We start from the raw sequence: 15,025 nt of genomic DNA, 5'->3' as shown, positions 1-15,025 counted from the left end.
ACTGCTCTGCCTCCAGTACCTGGGGCCACTGCCAGTCTCTGGGCGACAGGAAGCCTGGACTCCTGATGGCTGCTCCGGGCGCAAACAAGCCAGACGCGAGGAATCGCTCTGAGATCCCGCCGCGGCCCGAGGGAGTGGGAGGCCGTGTGCAGACCCTACCCTGGAAACGAGCCCCGCCCACAGGGCCGCCCACCCAGGCCCACTGCAGTCCCGCCAGGCCCCCGTACACGGCAAGTAAGTGCTCAGTAAACGCCTCAGGCCTGACAGGCCCCAACCCAGGAAGTCCCAGACCCTGGGAAAGTCCAGCTCCGGCCTTGGCATTTGAGGCCTCCCTTGAATTAAATTAAATTGAATAATTGCACATTCTGTGGATTTCACATCAATTAAAGAAAAAAACAGAAACAGGCCAGGTTGTCAGGGACTGAAGCAGAGGGTAAGGCCCATCCGCCCGTCTGTGCCCAGGCAAGCCCTCCCCACCCGTGCCTCAGCTCCCCTCTGCGCCCTCCCCACCCGTGCCTCAGCTCCCCTCTGCGCCCTCCCCACCCGTGCCTCGGCTCCCCTCTGCGCCCTCCCCACCCGTGCCTCGGCTCCCCTCTGCGCCCTCCCCACCCGTGCCTCGGCTCCCCTCTGCGCCCTCCCCACCCGTGCCTCGGCTCCCCTCTGCCCTCCCCACCCGTGCCTCGGCTCCCCTCTGCCCTCCCCACCCGTGCCCAGCTCCCCTCTGCGCCCTCCACACCCGTGCCCAGCTCCCCTCTGCGCCCTCCCCACCCGTGCCTCAGCTCCCCTCTGCCCTCCCCACCCGTGCCTCAGCTCCCCTCTGCGCCCTCCCCACCCGTGCCCAGCTCCCCTCTGCGCCCTCCCCACCCGTGCCCAGCTCCCCTCTGCCCTCCCCACCCGTGCCCAGCTCCCCTCTGCACCCTCCCCACCCGTGCCCAGCTCCCCTCTGCACCCTCCCCACCCGTGCCTCAGCTCCCCCCTGTGCCAGCACAGATTTGGGCGGGAGAGCCTACCCCTCTGCCCACACTGCTCCCCGCACCCCCTGCCACCAGGGGACCTGACCCCATCCTTCAAAGAAGGACACTGCTCTGAGGCTTCCTGGGGGGCAAGGAGGGCCCCAGCCTCCCCCAGGATGCCTTAGCATCCACACGTGGGGATCAGGCAGCCGCTGGCTGGGTGATTTCCTGTGCTGTGGTGCGGGGGTCCCCCTCCAGGTGTGTTCTCTTCCACGGTCCACACTGAGCTCTGTCCTTGTAAGTCCTGGTCTCCCCCGGCCCCGGCTCACTCTGGGGGTCCCCGTCTTGGGGTGCGTCCCCCAGGCCTGCCACACACACCCCCAGCACAGCCACCTTTGGGGTCCCTTGAGTGCCAGGCTCTGTCCAGGGAGCTGGCCTGACGAAACGGTCAGCATGGCTGACCCCCGGCCCTGCGGGTCCCATAGCCCCAACCGCGCGGAAGCCTGCGCAGGAGCGGGGTGAGGAGGGGAGGGGTCCCCTGTGGGAGGCACTGCCGTGGACAGGCCTCTGAGGTCAGGGCCCAGGGCAAATACCATCTTTCGGGGGAGAGGTGCTTCCCCCGCCACGAGGGGTCAGTTTGGACCACCCTGGGCATCTGACATCCCCTTCGTGAGCACAGGAACCCATGCAGGCGCTCAGGGTACCCCCACACCAGGGCCCCTCACAGACCCGCCTCCCCAGGTCGACAGCACGGCCAGGCCTGCTCCCCCGGACTCTTCCTGAACACCCTCCAAGCGGCTCTCGGGCTGGCCCACTCCCCCCGTGCCCCATGGGTCATAGCTCAGTGGTCCCCTAAAAACACTCCTGGTGTTCTGCCGGCCTCCATCTGCACACCTCGAGTGACAGCCATGGGCAGGACCTCGGTTTAACAAGCCCCCTCCCGGACCAGCCCTGGTCCTGACCCCGGGGGGCCACCAGGCACGTGCTTGCCTGGGTCCTTCTCCAGGCCAGAGCGCCGTCTGCTCCCCAGCCATAAGCCACCGAGGGCGTAGGGTGAGGGATCAGTGACAGGGCCACCTCATGCTCCCCCGACCCCAGGGGCACCAGGAGCCCTGATGACAGAGACAAAGCCCAACACTCGTCCAGCAGAGACTTGTCTGATTCCACGGGAAAATCCCCACCACACACGGTTAGCACGAAGGAGGACGACAGCCTGAATCCGGTCTCCTTTAAGAAACGCAGAGACAGGCACAGATGCCCGGAAGGCAATCGGGAAAGACAAACGCCCCTCCTCAGCTTTTCTGCATCTTCTCCGTTTCCTACGGTGGACGTGTGTAATTTTCATAATCAGAAGAGGTAATGGACCATAACCAAGTGTTTCTCTAAGAGGCCGCCAGCCCCTCTCGCTCAGACCACGCAGTGCTGTCTGCCCACCACCTAGCCTGAAACACTGGATTTCCGTCCACACGATATTAATTCAGCTCTCAGCTAATCAAACCGCACAAAGCGGAGAGGACCGTCTTGGAGAACGTTGACCAAGGAGGAAAGAGCTCTGTGAGCACAAGAGGCTGAATCGGGAGGCGGAAGCAAGCGGCCACGCGCCTGCCCCAAGCGCCCCGTCCGCAGGCCAGCCAGTGATGGGCCAATCTCCCCACTTTCCATGTCCCGCACGGAGCTCGCTTGGAGAGATGGCCGTGGGCTCGTGATCAGGACCGCGGCCAGCGCCCTGCACGCCGTCCCGCCTCGGCTCACCCGGGTCACCCCCGCCAGAGGCTGAGCTCCAAATGCTCTCACTTCCTATTCCTCCGGGTGAAAGTCGAACCCCGGGTCAGGCCCTGCCCTCCTGCTGGAGGGCCCGTCCCGGTGCTGCCACCACATTCCACCAAGGCTTGGCCTCCAGGGAGAACAGACTTCTAAACGCCAGTGGACCCAGCCAGGCCCGGCAGGACTGGCAGCCCTGCTCAGAGCCCTGCTCCCAGGAACAGAAATGGATCGGCAGGTGCTCACCCAGGCTCCTCCCACTTCCACATTCCACTCCCCTCCCCCGCCCCCGCTTCCTCCCCCGAAGCCTGGAATCCCAGGAGAAACTGGCCTTTTCCTCAGACAAACCCTTCCAATATTTTTTTCCAAGCCTAAATGTAAAAGCAAGCTCAGAAGTTCTAAGCTCTCTAGTCAGGTCAAGACTGAGGCTCCAGGGAAGGAAGGGGTGGACCAGACAGGACCTGGAGGAGGGAGGGGCCTGGGCGGGGGCACACGCAGCAGACAGCCAGGGACAACCTGGGAGCTGAGACCTGTCCCCACAACAGACGATGAAGGAATCTCTGGAGACGCTGTTTCCAACGAGTCCGAGTAGGACTTTCTGGAACAAACGCGGTTCTGTACCTTTACAGAATTATGCCAGGGGGCTTCCCTGGTGGCGCAGTGGCAGAGAATCCACGCTCCCAATGCAGGGGGCCCGGGCTCGGTCCCTTGCCAGGGAACTAGATCCCACATGCACGCTGCAGCTAAGAGTTCACAACTAAGGAGCCCACGTGCTGCGACTAAGACCCGGCACAACCAAATAAACAAATAAATAAATATTTTAAAAAACATCCCGGGTAATCTGAAGACATTAAAGACCTAATTTTACTCAAGCCGGGTAGCCGGCAGAGCCTGAGGACGCTCAGCTCTGAGTACATCCTGGAGATGAAGGTCAGACTCAGGGCTGGCGGCTGGAACACACCCACCCTCACGTCTCAACCAAGGGAAGCCAACACGGCCTCTGCGAGGAGCGGCCGGAAGAGGCCCGCCCGCTCCAGCGCACCCTCCCTTGGGCCGATTCCAGCTGCTGGGCAGTGGGACCGAGGCTCTGGGCCGCTGGTGGCCGAGAAGAGGCGAGAGCCCCCTCGTGGGTGGGCACCCGCCCCAGGCCAGGGGTCTCCCCACCGTCCTTGGGGCTGCTGGAGAAGGCGCAGCCCTCACCCAGCCTCTGCCGGGCTTGAGCGCCGCTGGCCCCGCTCACCGGCGCGCGCTTGGGTCCGTCACTCAGCCCGGCTCACCTGCGCCCCGCCCCGCGGCATCAGGGCACCTGGTAGAAGTCCTGCCGCTGTCCCTGTTCTCCCTTCAGCAGGCACCATCCTGCCCGTTCCCCAGGGAACCCCCTTTGCACTTGCCAAACCCAGGCCTTCACAGTAGGGAACTCTGGGGCCTGCATGCCCCGGGGCTCTGGCTGGGCTGTGGATGAAGCCACCCAAACGCACTGGGGCAAACTGAGGAATGTGGGCCTGCAGCCCCACTGGGAGGCACGCAGGCCCCAGAGCTGCCCACCCAGGGCCTCCAAGACCCAGGCATCCCCAGCCCTGCTTCCTCCTGGATGAATTAGAAGCTTGGTGCAGCCCAGCTTCAGACAACAAAGACCAGCCCTCTCCCTAACTCCAGACCGTTTGCAAAACAGCACCCGGACCACCTCCCCCCCAGCTCCGGCCATGGCTGCCTTAATTCACACGAGGAACAGACAGGCTTTAGAAACAGTCATTTCTCTGCCCTGACCCCTCCTGCACGCGCCCACCTCACCAAGAGGGGTTTTGGGGGTTCACCGGCACCCACCAGCTGCCAGGGGAGCAAGCTGGGAGCGGTCATCGGGCCACAGCCGCCTGCAGAACAGTGGAAAGAAGGCCTAGGGGGCAGGGGCAGCTGCGTCAAACCCTCCCCTCAGCATGGAAGGCAGAGTCCCTGGGGGACAACCTCGGGGCCGCACGCCCCTCTTCTTTCTACCTCGGATCTCACCAAGCTGGCCCGGGCTTGCTGGCCGGGTGCCCCACAGCTGGGAGGGAACTGCATGGCACGGATGAGGCCCGTTTCCCGATGCCGCAGAGCTGTCAGCAAACCGCTGTTGGAAAGCACAGCCGGGCACCAGCCTTCAGAAGGGAGTGGCTGTGCTAGAAGGAGTCTCCCATGCTCCGGGGCAGCGCCAGGAGATGGGCTCAGCCTGGCGGCCCACGTGACACTAAGTCACCACACGACAGCTTAGGAGGGGGTGCAGCTCATCAGGACGCAGCCCGTGCGGAAACCTGGGGTCCCCTTTACGGTCTGGGGGTCCATTGGTACAACCCGCTCGCAATGGTCCTTCTCAAGCCAAAACCGTTCTGGCCTCTATGCTCGGAGGTCCAGGGCGCTGGGACCATTCAGCCGTGGAAGGAAGACCTCCCCCAATACCCAGGCAGCTGTAGAACAGTGAGGTCCTTTAGGAAAACGGCCAGTCCTCCTGGACAAACACAGCTTCAGACGGGGGCCCCGTGTCTAATCACGCGGCCACGTTCACAGCAGCCCCAAACCCCTCCATCCAGGCGCGGTCACTGGCCGACGGGACTGAGAACACACCCGGGCCGCGCGGAGGGTGGACGGCGCAGGGTGCTGTCCCGGACGCGCCCGCCTCCCTCTGCCTGGTCTTCCTCCTTGCTGAGTGACAGACAACGCGGCCAGGACCCCGTGAACGTCACACGCTCCGAGCACTGTGCTGAGTGAGTCACAGGAGACAAGCACAGAATGGTGTCCCCACGTCACAGATGAGGGGACACCGGGCCCAAGGCAGGATTCCCCGCCAGGCCCCCGCAGAGCCCACGGTCCCCACGGCTCACCGTCCTCTGCCCACGCGCGCCCCCTGAACCATCACTGGTTATAACCTCACACCACACCTGATGGGGCGTGGGGGTGACGAGGTGACGTCCGTGACTAAGGCACGTACCCGGCGATCTCCATGCAGGAAAGGCCCTCCGTTTACACTCGAGAACGTTTCAGATGACCCGCCCACGAGGTGACCCAGGCAGCACGGTTTATAATGAGGCTGCCGGACACAGGCCAAGGTCTCTCACAAGCCTTGGCTCAGGAAGGGGCAGAAGGCTGCAGTCCAGGGCCAACCCAGCATCGTGAGCCCCAGGCCTGGCCCCTAGCCCCACCCCACCCCCGTCCCCCACAAGGAAAGGGTCGCAAGCCCGCAGTGCCTGCAGCACGTCCCGCCCTGTCGTGCCGAGCGGAGGTTCGGCCCTCCGCGGGGTCCCCCACCGCCATCCTGGCCCTCAGCACCTTCCACGAAAGGCCCCAGAGAACTCTCGGTCCTCTGGAGCCTGTCCCTTCTCCGGGGCATTCAGAACGCAGCTCCCGGGGGTGGGGGCAGCCTGGCGGGCTTGCCAGGACGGACTGAGGACGCCTGTGAGCGGTGGCCAGGAGCAGACCCCGGGCCTCACCGTGGACACGCAGACGCGCGGGGATTAACACAGCCTAGGATTCACTTACTGACCAAAACGGACCGGGAAGAACCCCCTGAGACGCTCTATCCACCACCAGGCTCGGGCTGCGCTCCTGGAAACAATCCGGTCTCTTCACAATCGTTCCGGGTTTAGGTGTTTTCCGAGGCGGTGCCCACATCGAAGCCCCCCGCCGAGTCTCCGTAGAGACTAGTTTCAATGTTTGACTTGTACTGGTTTCTAACAAAACAGATTTTTCTTTGTTCTGATCTGTGAAACTGTCAAGAACGGAGCTTCCTACCGACCCCATCACCCTGAGGACACAGACCATTTGCGGGGATTCACGACAGTGTAATTAGACACCGTGATTAAGAAACATTTCATTAAAAAACACTTCATTGTCTTATTGTGGGTGAGAAATCCTACGATGAGGCCTGAGGTCTCCAGACAGCCGACTGGGGACAGTCTACTGAGCCCTGGTCTCCGTGGAAACCACAACCCTCCTACCGTTTTCACCTTTGGGGAAATTTCCGTAAGATTCTCCAACTCTTCAATCAATAGACATTTCTTCCCCAGGATTGCAGCGAGGTCTGGGAGCTGAAAGAAGCTGAGAATACAGCCATTCAGACCCCAGTCTCCTCTCAGAAGCAGACACCCAGGGCCACTTGCCCTGGGGCCCCCACGCCCCCCAAGTGCAGTCACACCGAGGAAAAGAGAGGCCAGCACGTGGGCCCACACTTGCCCACCCGAGGGCGGACAGGTGAGAGGGGGCAGCGGGCGGCCTGCACGTGGGTTATCCGAGGCCACGCAGGGGACTGCAGCTGGGCCCTGAGGCCCCAGGCCCCCATCCCGCTGCCCCCAGCCACAGGCCCCAAAATGTCAGCGGCCCCCCGAGACCCACCTGGACGCCATCCGAGGACGGAGGGGGCTCGTGGACTAGCCCGAGAGAAGGCAGCTCCCAAGAGTGAGCCGCTCAGGCGAGCCCCGGCCTCCAGGGGCCAGTCCCTGCCCTGCAGTCACCGGCATTTTCCATCCCACCTATTTCAAACACAGTCTCACCTGGCAACTCCAAGTGGCTTTTGGATGTTGGAAATGTCACCCGATCTGCACCCCAAGTTCCCATCACTGGGCCGAGACCCCTTCTGTCCAGCGTGAGTGGGGCAACTCAGGAACTCGACCGTCTCAGCCTCGGTTTCCTCACCAGTGAAAATGGGGCCACAAAGTGAGGAAGCCCTGAGACCAGCGGACAGCGGGCCGGCCCAGAAGACGTGCGGTTCCCCTCCCCTCCTAACTTGAGCTTCGGGGAGACCCCCACCCCCTCACCATGGTGGAGCAGCTGCCGCTCCCACCCGTGAGGGGAGGGCGCCGCGCACCCAACCCAGGCTCTCAAAGGACCCCCAAGGGCTCGCCTGAAGCAGATGAGTAGCCCCTGGGGCCCCACTGGCCTGGACACGCATCCTGAAGTGTTTGGGGGCCTTTTCTGTGGCTCACACCCCCTCTGAGAAACTCATGAAAACCCTAGACCGTAGCTAGAAAATCCTCTCGGGTAAAGACGCCCTGCTCTAGGGGTGCACAGACCCTCGGAGCCCCGAGACCTGCCTGGGGCTGTGAAGGGCAGGCAATGGTGAGCTGAGATGCACCCCTTCCCCACCCCACACGGCCCAGCTCCTCGCGACAGGGCCCCCACTCACTGCGGACGACACCAGCCTGCCCGCCCAGAATCCCGGCCAGGTCTGGGTGAAGAGCCATGCGGGGCTGGGACCTGCCCAACCGCGGACTGCTCTCCCTCTCCAGCCAGAGCAGAGGAAGGGACACTGCAGGGGCCTCGGGGCTGGGAGGGGTGGCCCGGGCGGGCTCCCCTCAGCCTGGTCCAGGATCCTCCTGACTCAGGGAAGCCTCCCGCCCCCACAGGCAGCAGCAGCAGTGATGGCGATGGCTCCAGGCCCAGAGGCACGTCCATGGAGACAGCCCGTCCGCAAAGGGCAGGGGCACCTGGCCTGATACGCACCAAGCCCAGAGCCCAGAGGGCGGCCACCTCCCTCCCCGCCTCTGACACCCAGAGGGCTCAGCACACCTCTCCTTCCAGAAGCCAGGCTTTGCTGGAAGGTGGCCCAGGAGGGCAGCTGCCCCAGCCCTGCGACCACTCCCAGCCCCCACTGCCCCTCCCAGGCCCAGCTCAGGAGGCTTGAACTGGTTTAATCAACAAACCAAACAGACGAGGGCCAGTCCCTGCTGGGGGGCGGGGGGTGCACAGGGGAGGCCGCACCACTGGAGACCAGCATATGGGGGCAGTGAAGCCCTCCTGAGTCCAGTGGGCTGGGCCCAAGGATGGGCTGGGCCTGCGGACAGCTAGTGAATTCCAGGCCCGGGGAGCCGGGGGGTGACCGATGAGCAGCAACAGCGGGACAGAGATGTCGCCGTTCAGGAGCACCCCCGGGCCGGCGCCAGGAGGGTGGAGACCCCACGCGGTGGCCTCCACAATGCCTTGGGGGCAAGGGCAGCTCTGCCCCGTTCACTGCCCCTGGACCCTCACACACTGCAGGCCCACCTGTCCCGACTCGGGCACTCCCGAGGTGGGGGCAACGCAGACCCACACCCGAGAGCAGCTGCCTGGACCCCAGTCCCCACACTCCGTTCCCAGCTCTGAAGGCTGCAGCTTCCAGGACGCAGGACGCACGGAGGGGCCGGCCACTTCGGGCCTGGGCAGGGAGAGGCCACACAGAGGGGACCCCGGGAAGTGCTGCCGGCGGGGACCTTCGTGCCCAAAGCATAGCAAACCCTCCAGCAGCCGCACCACAGGCCAGACAGGAGTGGGGGCGCCGCTGGGCTGTGCCCAGACACCAGAGGCCACCTCGGGCCAGGACCTGGCTGACCAGAGCTGGCCCCCGCCCGGCAGGGAGAGGAGGCACGGGGCTCTTCCAAGGAGGAAGAGCGCACCTGGGCATGTCCACCCCGGGAAGAACCAGGTCACCTCCCTGGGGCAGGCGGGGGCTGACACAGTGCCAGGGGAGCCTCTGCCTCTTGGGACTCCCGGGGTGGCTCAGCGCTGGGGCTGGGGACAGTGGCCAGGAGGCCTCCAGGGCTGTGGTGACCCCCAGGACACCTATCCCTCCAGCAGCTTGGCATTTCCTCCCAGGGTCTTCTCCCCCACCCACAGAGGGTCCGTCCAGAGCACACACTCACAGGTCACAGGCACACTCACGGGCACACACCCCCTCATCCCAGGTGGGCACTTGGTCGGAGACGGTTTCCCAGAATCCACCCCTCACTCCCATCCCCAAATGCCTCTTTCTCACAAAATGGCCGAGTCCTGGGCCCAGTCTAGCTGGGATGGGAGAGAGCGCCTGTAGGCTCAGAGGCCGTGCTCGCCACCAGCACAGGCGCGCGTGCGCGCGCACACACACACACACACACACACCACACGCTCAAACACCCGTGTGCACACAATGCCGGCCTGTGGCCACCAGCCCTGGCGCAGGAGCCAGGAGTTCCCTGAACAACGGGCCCAGGGCCACCGACAGCCCTCCCAGGGCCAGGGCTGGCGGCCCCCCTCTTCCTGGGGGTCCACTCTGCAATAAAGGGGGTCTGGAGCCCAGAACGCGCGCAGGGGCGTCAGGCATGCACCTGCTCCTCCAGCGAGCCGCGGCAGGGGCTCGAGGCTGTGCTGGGGGGGGGGGGGCGACGCAGGCCAGGCCAGGGGTGGGTGCAGGCACCACGGGGCAGGAACAGCCAACTATCTACCCTGAGCCCACGGCTGGGGGCGGAGAGTAACGACGGGACCCCTCCGCCATTGCAGCACCCCAGAAGCGCACCCTAGAAGGAGGGCCAACCCCTCCCCCCATTCCCTCTTCTTTGAGGGAACCCATCTAGAGGGGGCCCTCTAGGAGTCCAGGTCCAGTGACAGGACGGGCAGCGCCGCCCTCCCTCCCTGGTCGGCCCTTTGTTCGGTGCAGTGGCCGTGGGGAGGGGCCTCTCAAGGCTGAGGAGGGGAGGCTGGGGCGCTGCACATCTCCCCATCCTGCGGGGGAGGGACTGATGCAACCCAACCAGGCCGCTGGCGGGCGCGGGAGGGGGACAGGCGCCCCCACCCCGACCCCAGAACTCCTTCCAACCAGACGTCTCCAAAATCGCTCTCCAACCTCTGCCCTTCTCTTGAACCAAGGTACCCCAGGCACACGGTGTGACTGACGCGGGCGCTCGGACACACACGGAGGCCCTCGTAGCCCGCAGCTGTGCGCCCACGGGCCACCAGCGGCCGATCGCCCGGGTGCCTCGCGACCCGCGCCCGCCGCCCGGGTGGGCACTCACACGTAGGCGTGGTAGATGAAAGCCCAGCCGCGCGGCCGCTCCAACACGTTGTAGAGGAAATTCTGCAGCTTGCGGTAGAAGGCGTTGCGCTTGGGGGGCTTCCCGGCGCCCGCGCCGCCCGCGCGCGGCTTACTGAGGATGCTGCCGCGCTTGGGGGCCTCGGAGCCGGCGATGAGCAGCGCGCCGTCTCGGGTGGAGTCGGGCGCGCCTGGGTCCAGCCCCACGAAGCCCACCTTGAGCTTCTTCTCCCCGCTCGGGCCAGGGTACACGCCGCCGTTGCGAGACTTCTGCACCATGGTGCCGGGCGGCGCCCGGGCGGGCGCGGGCTCAGCGGGGGCGGCGCGCGGGGGGCGGCGCGGGCCCGAGCCCAGTTCCCCGGCCCTGGAGCCGCATGGCCAGGCGGCGGCGGCGGCGGCGGCGGCGGCGGCTCCGCGCTCCTGCCGGGCCCGGGCCGCGCGCGGGGACGCTGCGGCCGCCTCGCTCCGCGCGCGCCTGGGCGCCTGGCCCGCGGCCGCGCCGGCTCCGCCCACCGCCTCGCCCCGCCCCCCCCTCCGTTAACTCCTGCGCCGCCGCCCCGGCCGCGGGAGGGAAGGGGAGGAGAGGAGGGGGAAGAAAGAGGAGGGAGGGTCAGGCTGCGCCACCCCGCCGAACTCTTCCCGCCCCTCCGGCCACGTGTGCCCTGACGAGGGGATCCGGCCCCCTGGTCCCCTCTGGGGTGGGCAGGACCAGGCAAGCACACGCCTGAGCAGAGACCCCAGCTCTCCCTGGGATCCCCAGGCGGTGCGGTGCCGGGGCCTGGCCCCAGGTGAATTCTTACCAGCTGGGCCCGGACTGGACCCCTTGGAGCCGGGGAGGCCAGGCTCTCTGTTAGAAGGCCCAGCTCCCCGGGACCTTATGCTCCTGGCCTCTAGATGGGCCAGGCATGAGGACGCTTTAGAACCCAGGCCCTTGGTCGTGCAGGGAGGCCTTTGTGGAGACTTCCTTCCTAAGAGGTAGCGTGAACTGGGCCTTGGAGAGGACGTCCCCGCGGGGGAGACAGCTGGGGAAAGGTGGGGGTGTGCAGAGGCTTCTCGGTAGGAAGGAGGGTCAGGAAGCTCAGACCTGAGAGACACCCCGGGGAGCCTTGAAGTCCCCCAAGGGGCCTGGGATTTGTTCTGCAGACCCCAAAGAGGCCGGAGGCAGGGGCAGGGGGTTGGAGAGTGGGCCCCAGGGCAAGACCTAGGCCTCAGGAGAGCAGGCTCTGGACGCAGACGGCAGCGTGTCCCCTTGGCGGGGAGTGGGCAGAGTTGGCCTCCCCTGTGGCTGTGGGTGTCCTGGGGGGTCACTCAGGAACCTGCTGCTGGAAGACCAGAGGGCTCATTCCTCAGCTCCCGAGGGGCCCCTGCACACTCGATGCTGTCAGCTCCTCACGATGCCCCCCCCGGACCCCCCATCTGCACACCTAGGATGGTGTTGGCTTCAGGGGCCCCTCCTGACTACACCCAGACTCCTCCCACATTCACCTGGCATCGTGGGATGTACCAAGCAAAAGGCCCTGTTTAGTAGCTGGTGATGCCCTCACCGGTAACGGCTGCTAACACAGGACCCCTGGCACCAGGTCAGCTGTGTCGTTTGCCCTTTGGGTTCCAAAGGCATTGGTGTGGTTTTGTTTTTCTTCAGTTGGGCAGAAAGCATAATGGACAGTGCAGGCACAGGGCTAAGTCATCTAGAATGTTGGGGAGACCACAGCGCATGCCACACCCACACCTGTGCACACAGGTGCATCCCAGGGGCCACACTCCTGACCCCCACCTCCCTGCCTCCAGGCCTGCTCACTAGCTACAATCTCCAGCGTTAGGTGGGTTCTCCCCCGCTGAGCCCAGGCCGAGGGAGGAGACGGAGGCCCTGGCTTACGAACGGGAAGAAGGGGCCACTGCGTCCCGCGCGCACTGGGTCTGCACGGGGGTGGCGTCTGGGGGACACACATGCTCAGTCCTCAGAAACTGGGCGAAACACCTGGGACTCAGACGTGCAGACACCACGAGGGCTGGGCCACCCCCTCCTGCTGAGGGCAGGCCTCCCAGACCCTCGGGTGCCACCTGGGCTGGGCATGGTCCCTCCCTGGGGGAGCCCCTCCCCAGGGTTGGATGGAGGGCAACGTGAGCCCACGGTTAGCGTGGCTCACCGAGGATGAAGGGGTCACCTGTGCAGGTGACAGGTGTCCCTGTCACCTGTGCAGGTGTCCCTGAGACAGCAGCAAGGTTTGGGCTCGGCGTTCCAGGGCACTGAGCAGGAAGAAAGGACGGCACGTCCCTGAGGTCGGAGGGGCCCCTGGCTGCCTTCATGACCTCCTGGGGGAGGCGGTGCTGAGAGGGAGCCCCCACCCGGCTGGAAGGGGACAGGGCTCGGTTGCAGGCATCCCCCACCTCCCCGAGCCCCTGCTCGCTTGTCTATGGTGGCGTTGGCACCAAGAGCTTCACCGCATCTCTTGGAGGTTCTGGAAGGCGAACACCGCATCATCCTCTGTTTAGGGTGTCCTTTCCATGATCATTTGTGTTTTCAGTTTCGTGTCTTGCACACCACGGGCTGTGCACTGTCAGCAGTCTGGTCACCAGTGCCCCCACCCCTGCCACCTAGGCAAAACAGGTCGTTGAAAAGAGTCAGTCGGGGTGAATTTCATGCAAGTGACAGGAGTTCCATTTATTTAAAAATAGATGGGAAAAGCTTTCAGGCTCAAGCCATCTTTGCCAAGACTGCACTGACGGGATCCAGAGAAGGGGAGTGGAAAAATTCGGAGGCACGCAACGCCCAGCCCCAGTGTGGGGAGAAAGCTTCCACCAGGACTCCGGGGCGGCCGCTGCCACGCCGGGCGCTGTCCTTTCAGCACCACCCCAGAACCTGCTGAGCCCAGCCCAGTCTTCTTTTGCCCTCTCCCCTGGCCTCCCCCTCCTGTCCCCCACATCACCGGCTACACTGAGCTGTCACATCACAGGCCAGCTCAGAGTCTCACCCCCTGCCCCCCAGTACTCCTGTGTGTTCCCTTCCTGTGGGGGAGCTCACCACGCCGGGCTGTGACCTTGCTTCCCGGCCCGGCTCCACTGCCTTTGGGTGCATCTCACTCACCGTCGTGTCCCCCAGAGCCTGGCACAGATGAGGCCCACGCTGTGAGGTCAGGGCATGTCACAGCGGCTGGTGTCGGAGGCCATATGGAAGCATCTGGATCATCCCCTCTTTGGGAACCTTCATGGTGACCCTTCCCACGGCTCAGACCACGGGCTCAGCATTTCCCGGGAAGCCACTTCTCCACAAGCCCGGGGGTTGTGACTCTAGCTTCACAACAGACAGATGGTGGAACCAGAAGACTTCAGAGCACAGGGGAGCGAGTGGAGAGGATGCAGGCTTCCCCTGGCCGTCTGTCCCGTCCGTCTGTCTGAGGGCCACCAGCGGCAAGGTCCCGCAGGCCGTCCCCGGGGGAGGCAGCTCCGGCACCCTGCTGTGGGATCCCTTTTTGTTCAGCCCCATCTGATGCTTTGTTGACACCTGCAGTCACCAAAAAGATACTTACCTCCCGGTGTTCAGCCATGCTCAAGTTCATGGCCAGTGACCACGTGGACATGGGGGGCAGACCCTGAAAAGCAGAGTTTCCTGTTTCACCACCACCCCATTTCCTCCCAGTAGAAAAGGAGCAAGGTGCTTCCCCAGCCACACGCCTCCAGAAAAACAGATGGTCCCGCAGAGGCCCAGAGGGAAAACTCCACCAGGCCGAGAAACAAGACAACTTGGGGAAATGAGAAGAGACATGTTCTCAATCACATAACCTGGGTCAGGGCTGTTGTCGTCTTCGTGCTGTGATTTGGGCAACAGGAAGCACCTACCCAGACAGAAAGCCCCACCCCCTCCAAGGAATTTTCCATTATTAGGAGGAAGGGCTGTATTATTTATCCAGCTCATGGGGGGAAAAAAGAAGTGAGGAAAAATTCAAGATACGAAAGCACTGATTTTTTTAAACGTCTTGCACTAAAGTCAACATAAATTCAATTTATAGGGCTTTCTTTTAAAGGCTCAGAACCCTCAACAAGCTTCCCGAGCCCCAGCTAATTGCACGCGGGAGCTGACCTGCATTTCTCAGCCGCCAATAACACCTTGACGCCGGGAGTCCATGGTCGCCTGTGACAGCGGAGACAGGCTGGGCAGCAAAGGTGGCCCTGGAGGCGTCCGGATGGGTGGGAACCATCTTGTGGATTCTGGGCTCTCAAGGGGGCCCCCTCTTGGCCATCTGCCCTCAGGCCCCGCCCCCACTCTCTGTGGGGGACCCGTTTCCAGGAGCAAGGGGTGCGGGGGGGTTTGTTTGGGAGGCTGTGCCTTTTGTCATCTCTGAGGTGTGATCCAGGCCCCACCAGCGCTCTCTCTCTCCGAGTCAATGCTTCCATGACCCACTTTCCTCACCGTGGCCTCTTTACCTGTGTGACCTGGCCCGGCGGTCGCAGACCCCCACCTCTCTACCCCACGTCCCTTCCTCCCAGCTCCCCGCCCTGGGCACACGGCAGCTTCAAGGACCCTCAA

General features: G+C 64.3%; 1 protein-coding gene across 19 annotated transcripts in view; it reads right to left on the bottom strand.

Annotated features, from left to right (window-relative positions):
- The window catches only part of KCNQ2 (potassium voltage-gated channel subfamily Q member 2), a 55,714-nt gene extending 44,729 nt beyond the window's left edge, over positions 1–10,985 (bottom strand). For 17 of the 19 annotated variants that reach the window (XR_007472323.1, XR_007472324.1, XR_007472321.1 and 14 more), the window contains exon 1: positions 10,484–10,832. Coding sequence is in view for 15 of the 19 variants with exons in the window: in XM_049699782.1 (XP_049555739.1) it covers positions 10,484–10,779 (296 nt within the window). In the remaining 4 variants the exon portion in view is untranslated. Of the gene's footprint in view, positions 1–10,483 lie in introns of all 19 variants that reach the window. The other 2 variants (XM_004282349.3, XM_004282351.3) reach the window with 1 other exon arrangement.
- Between the last annotated feature and the right edge of the window lie 4,040 nt (positions 10,986–15,025).

This window comes from Orcinus orca, chromosome 16 (genome assembly GCF_937001465.1).
Source record: "Orcinus orca chromosome 16, mOrcOrc1.1, whole genome shotgun sequence".
Lineage (NCBI taxonomy): Eukaryota > Metazoa > Chordata > Mammalia > Artiodactyla > Delphinidae > Orcinus > Orcinus orca.
Note: the sequence above shows the minus strand (reverse complement) of the source record. Positions and strands in the feature narration are given on the sequence as shown.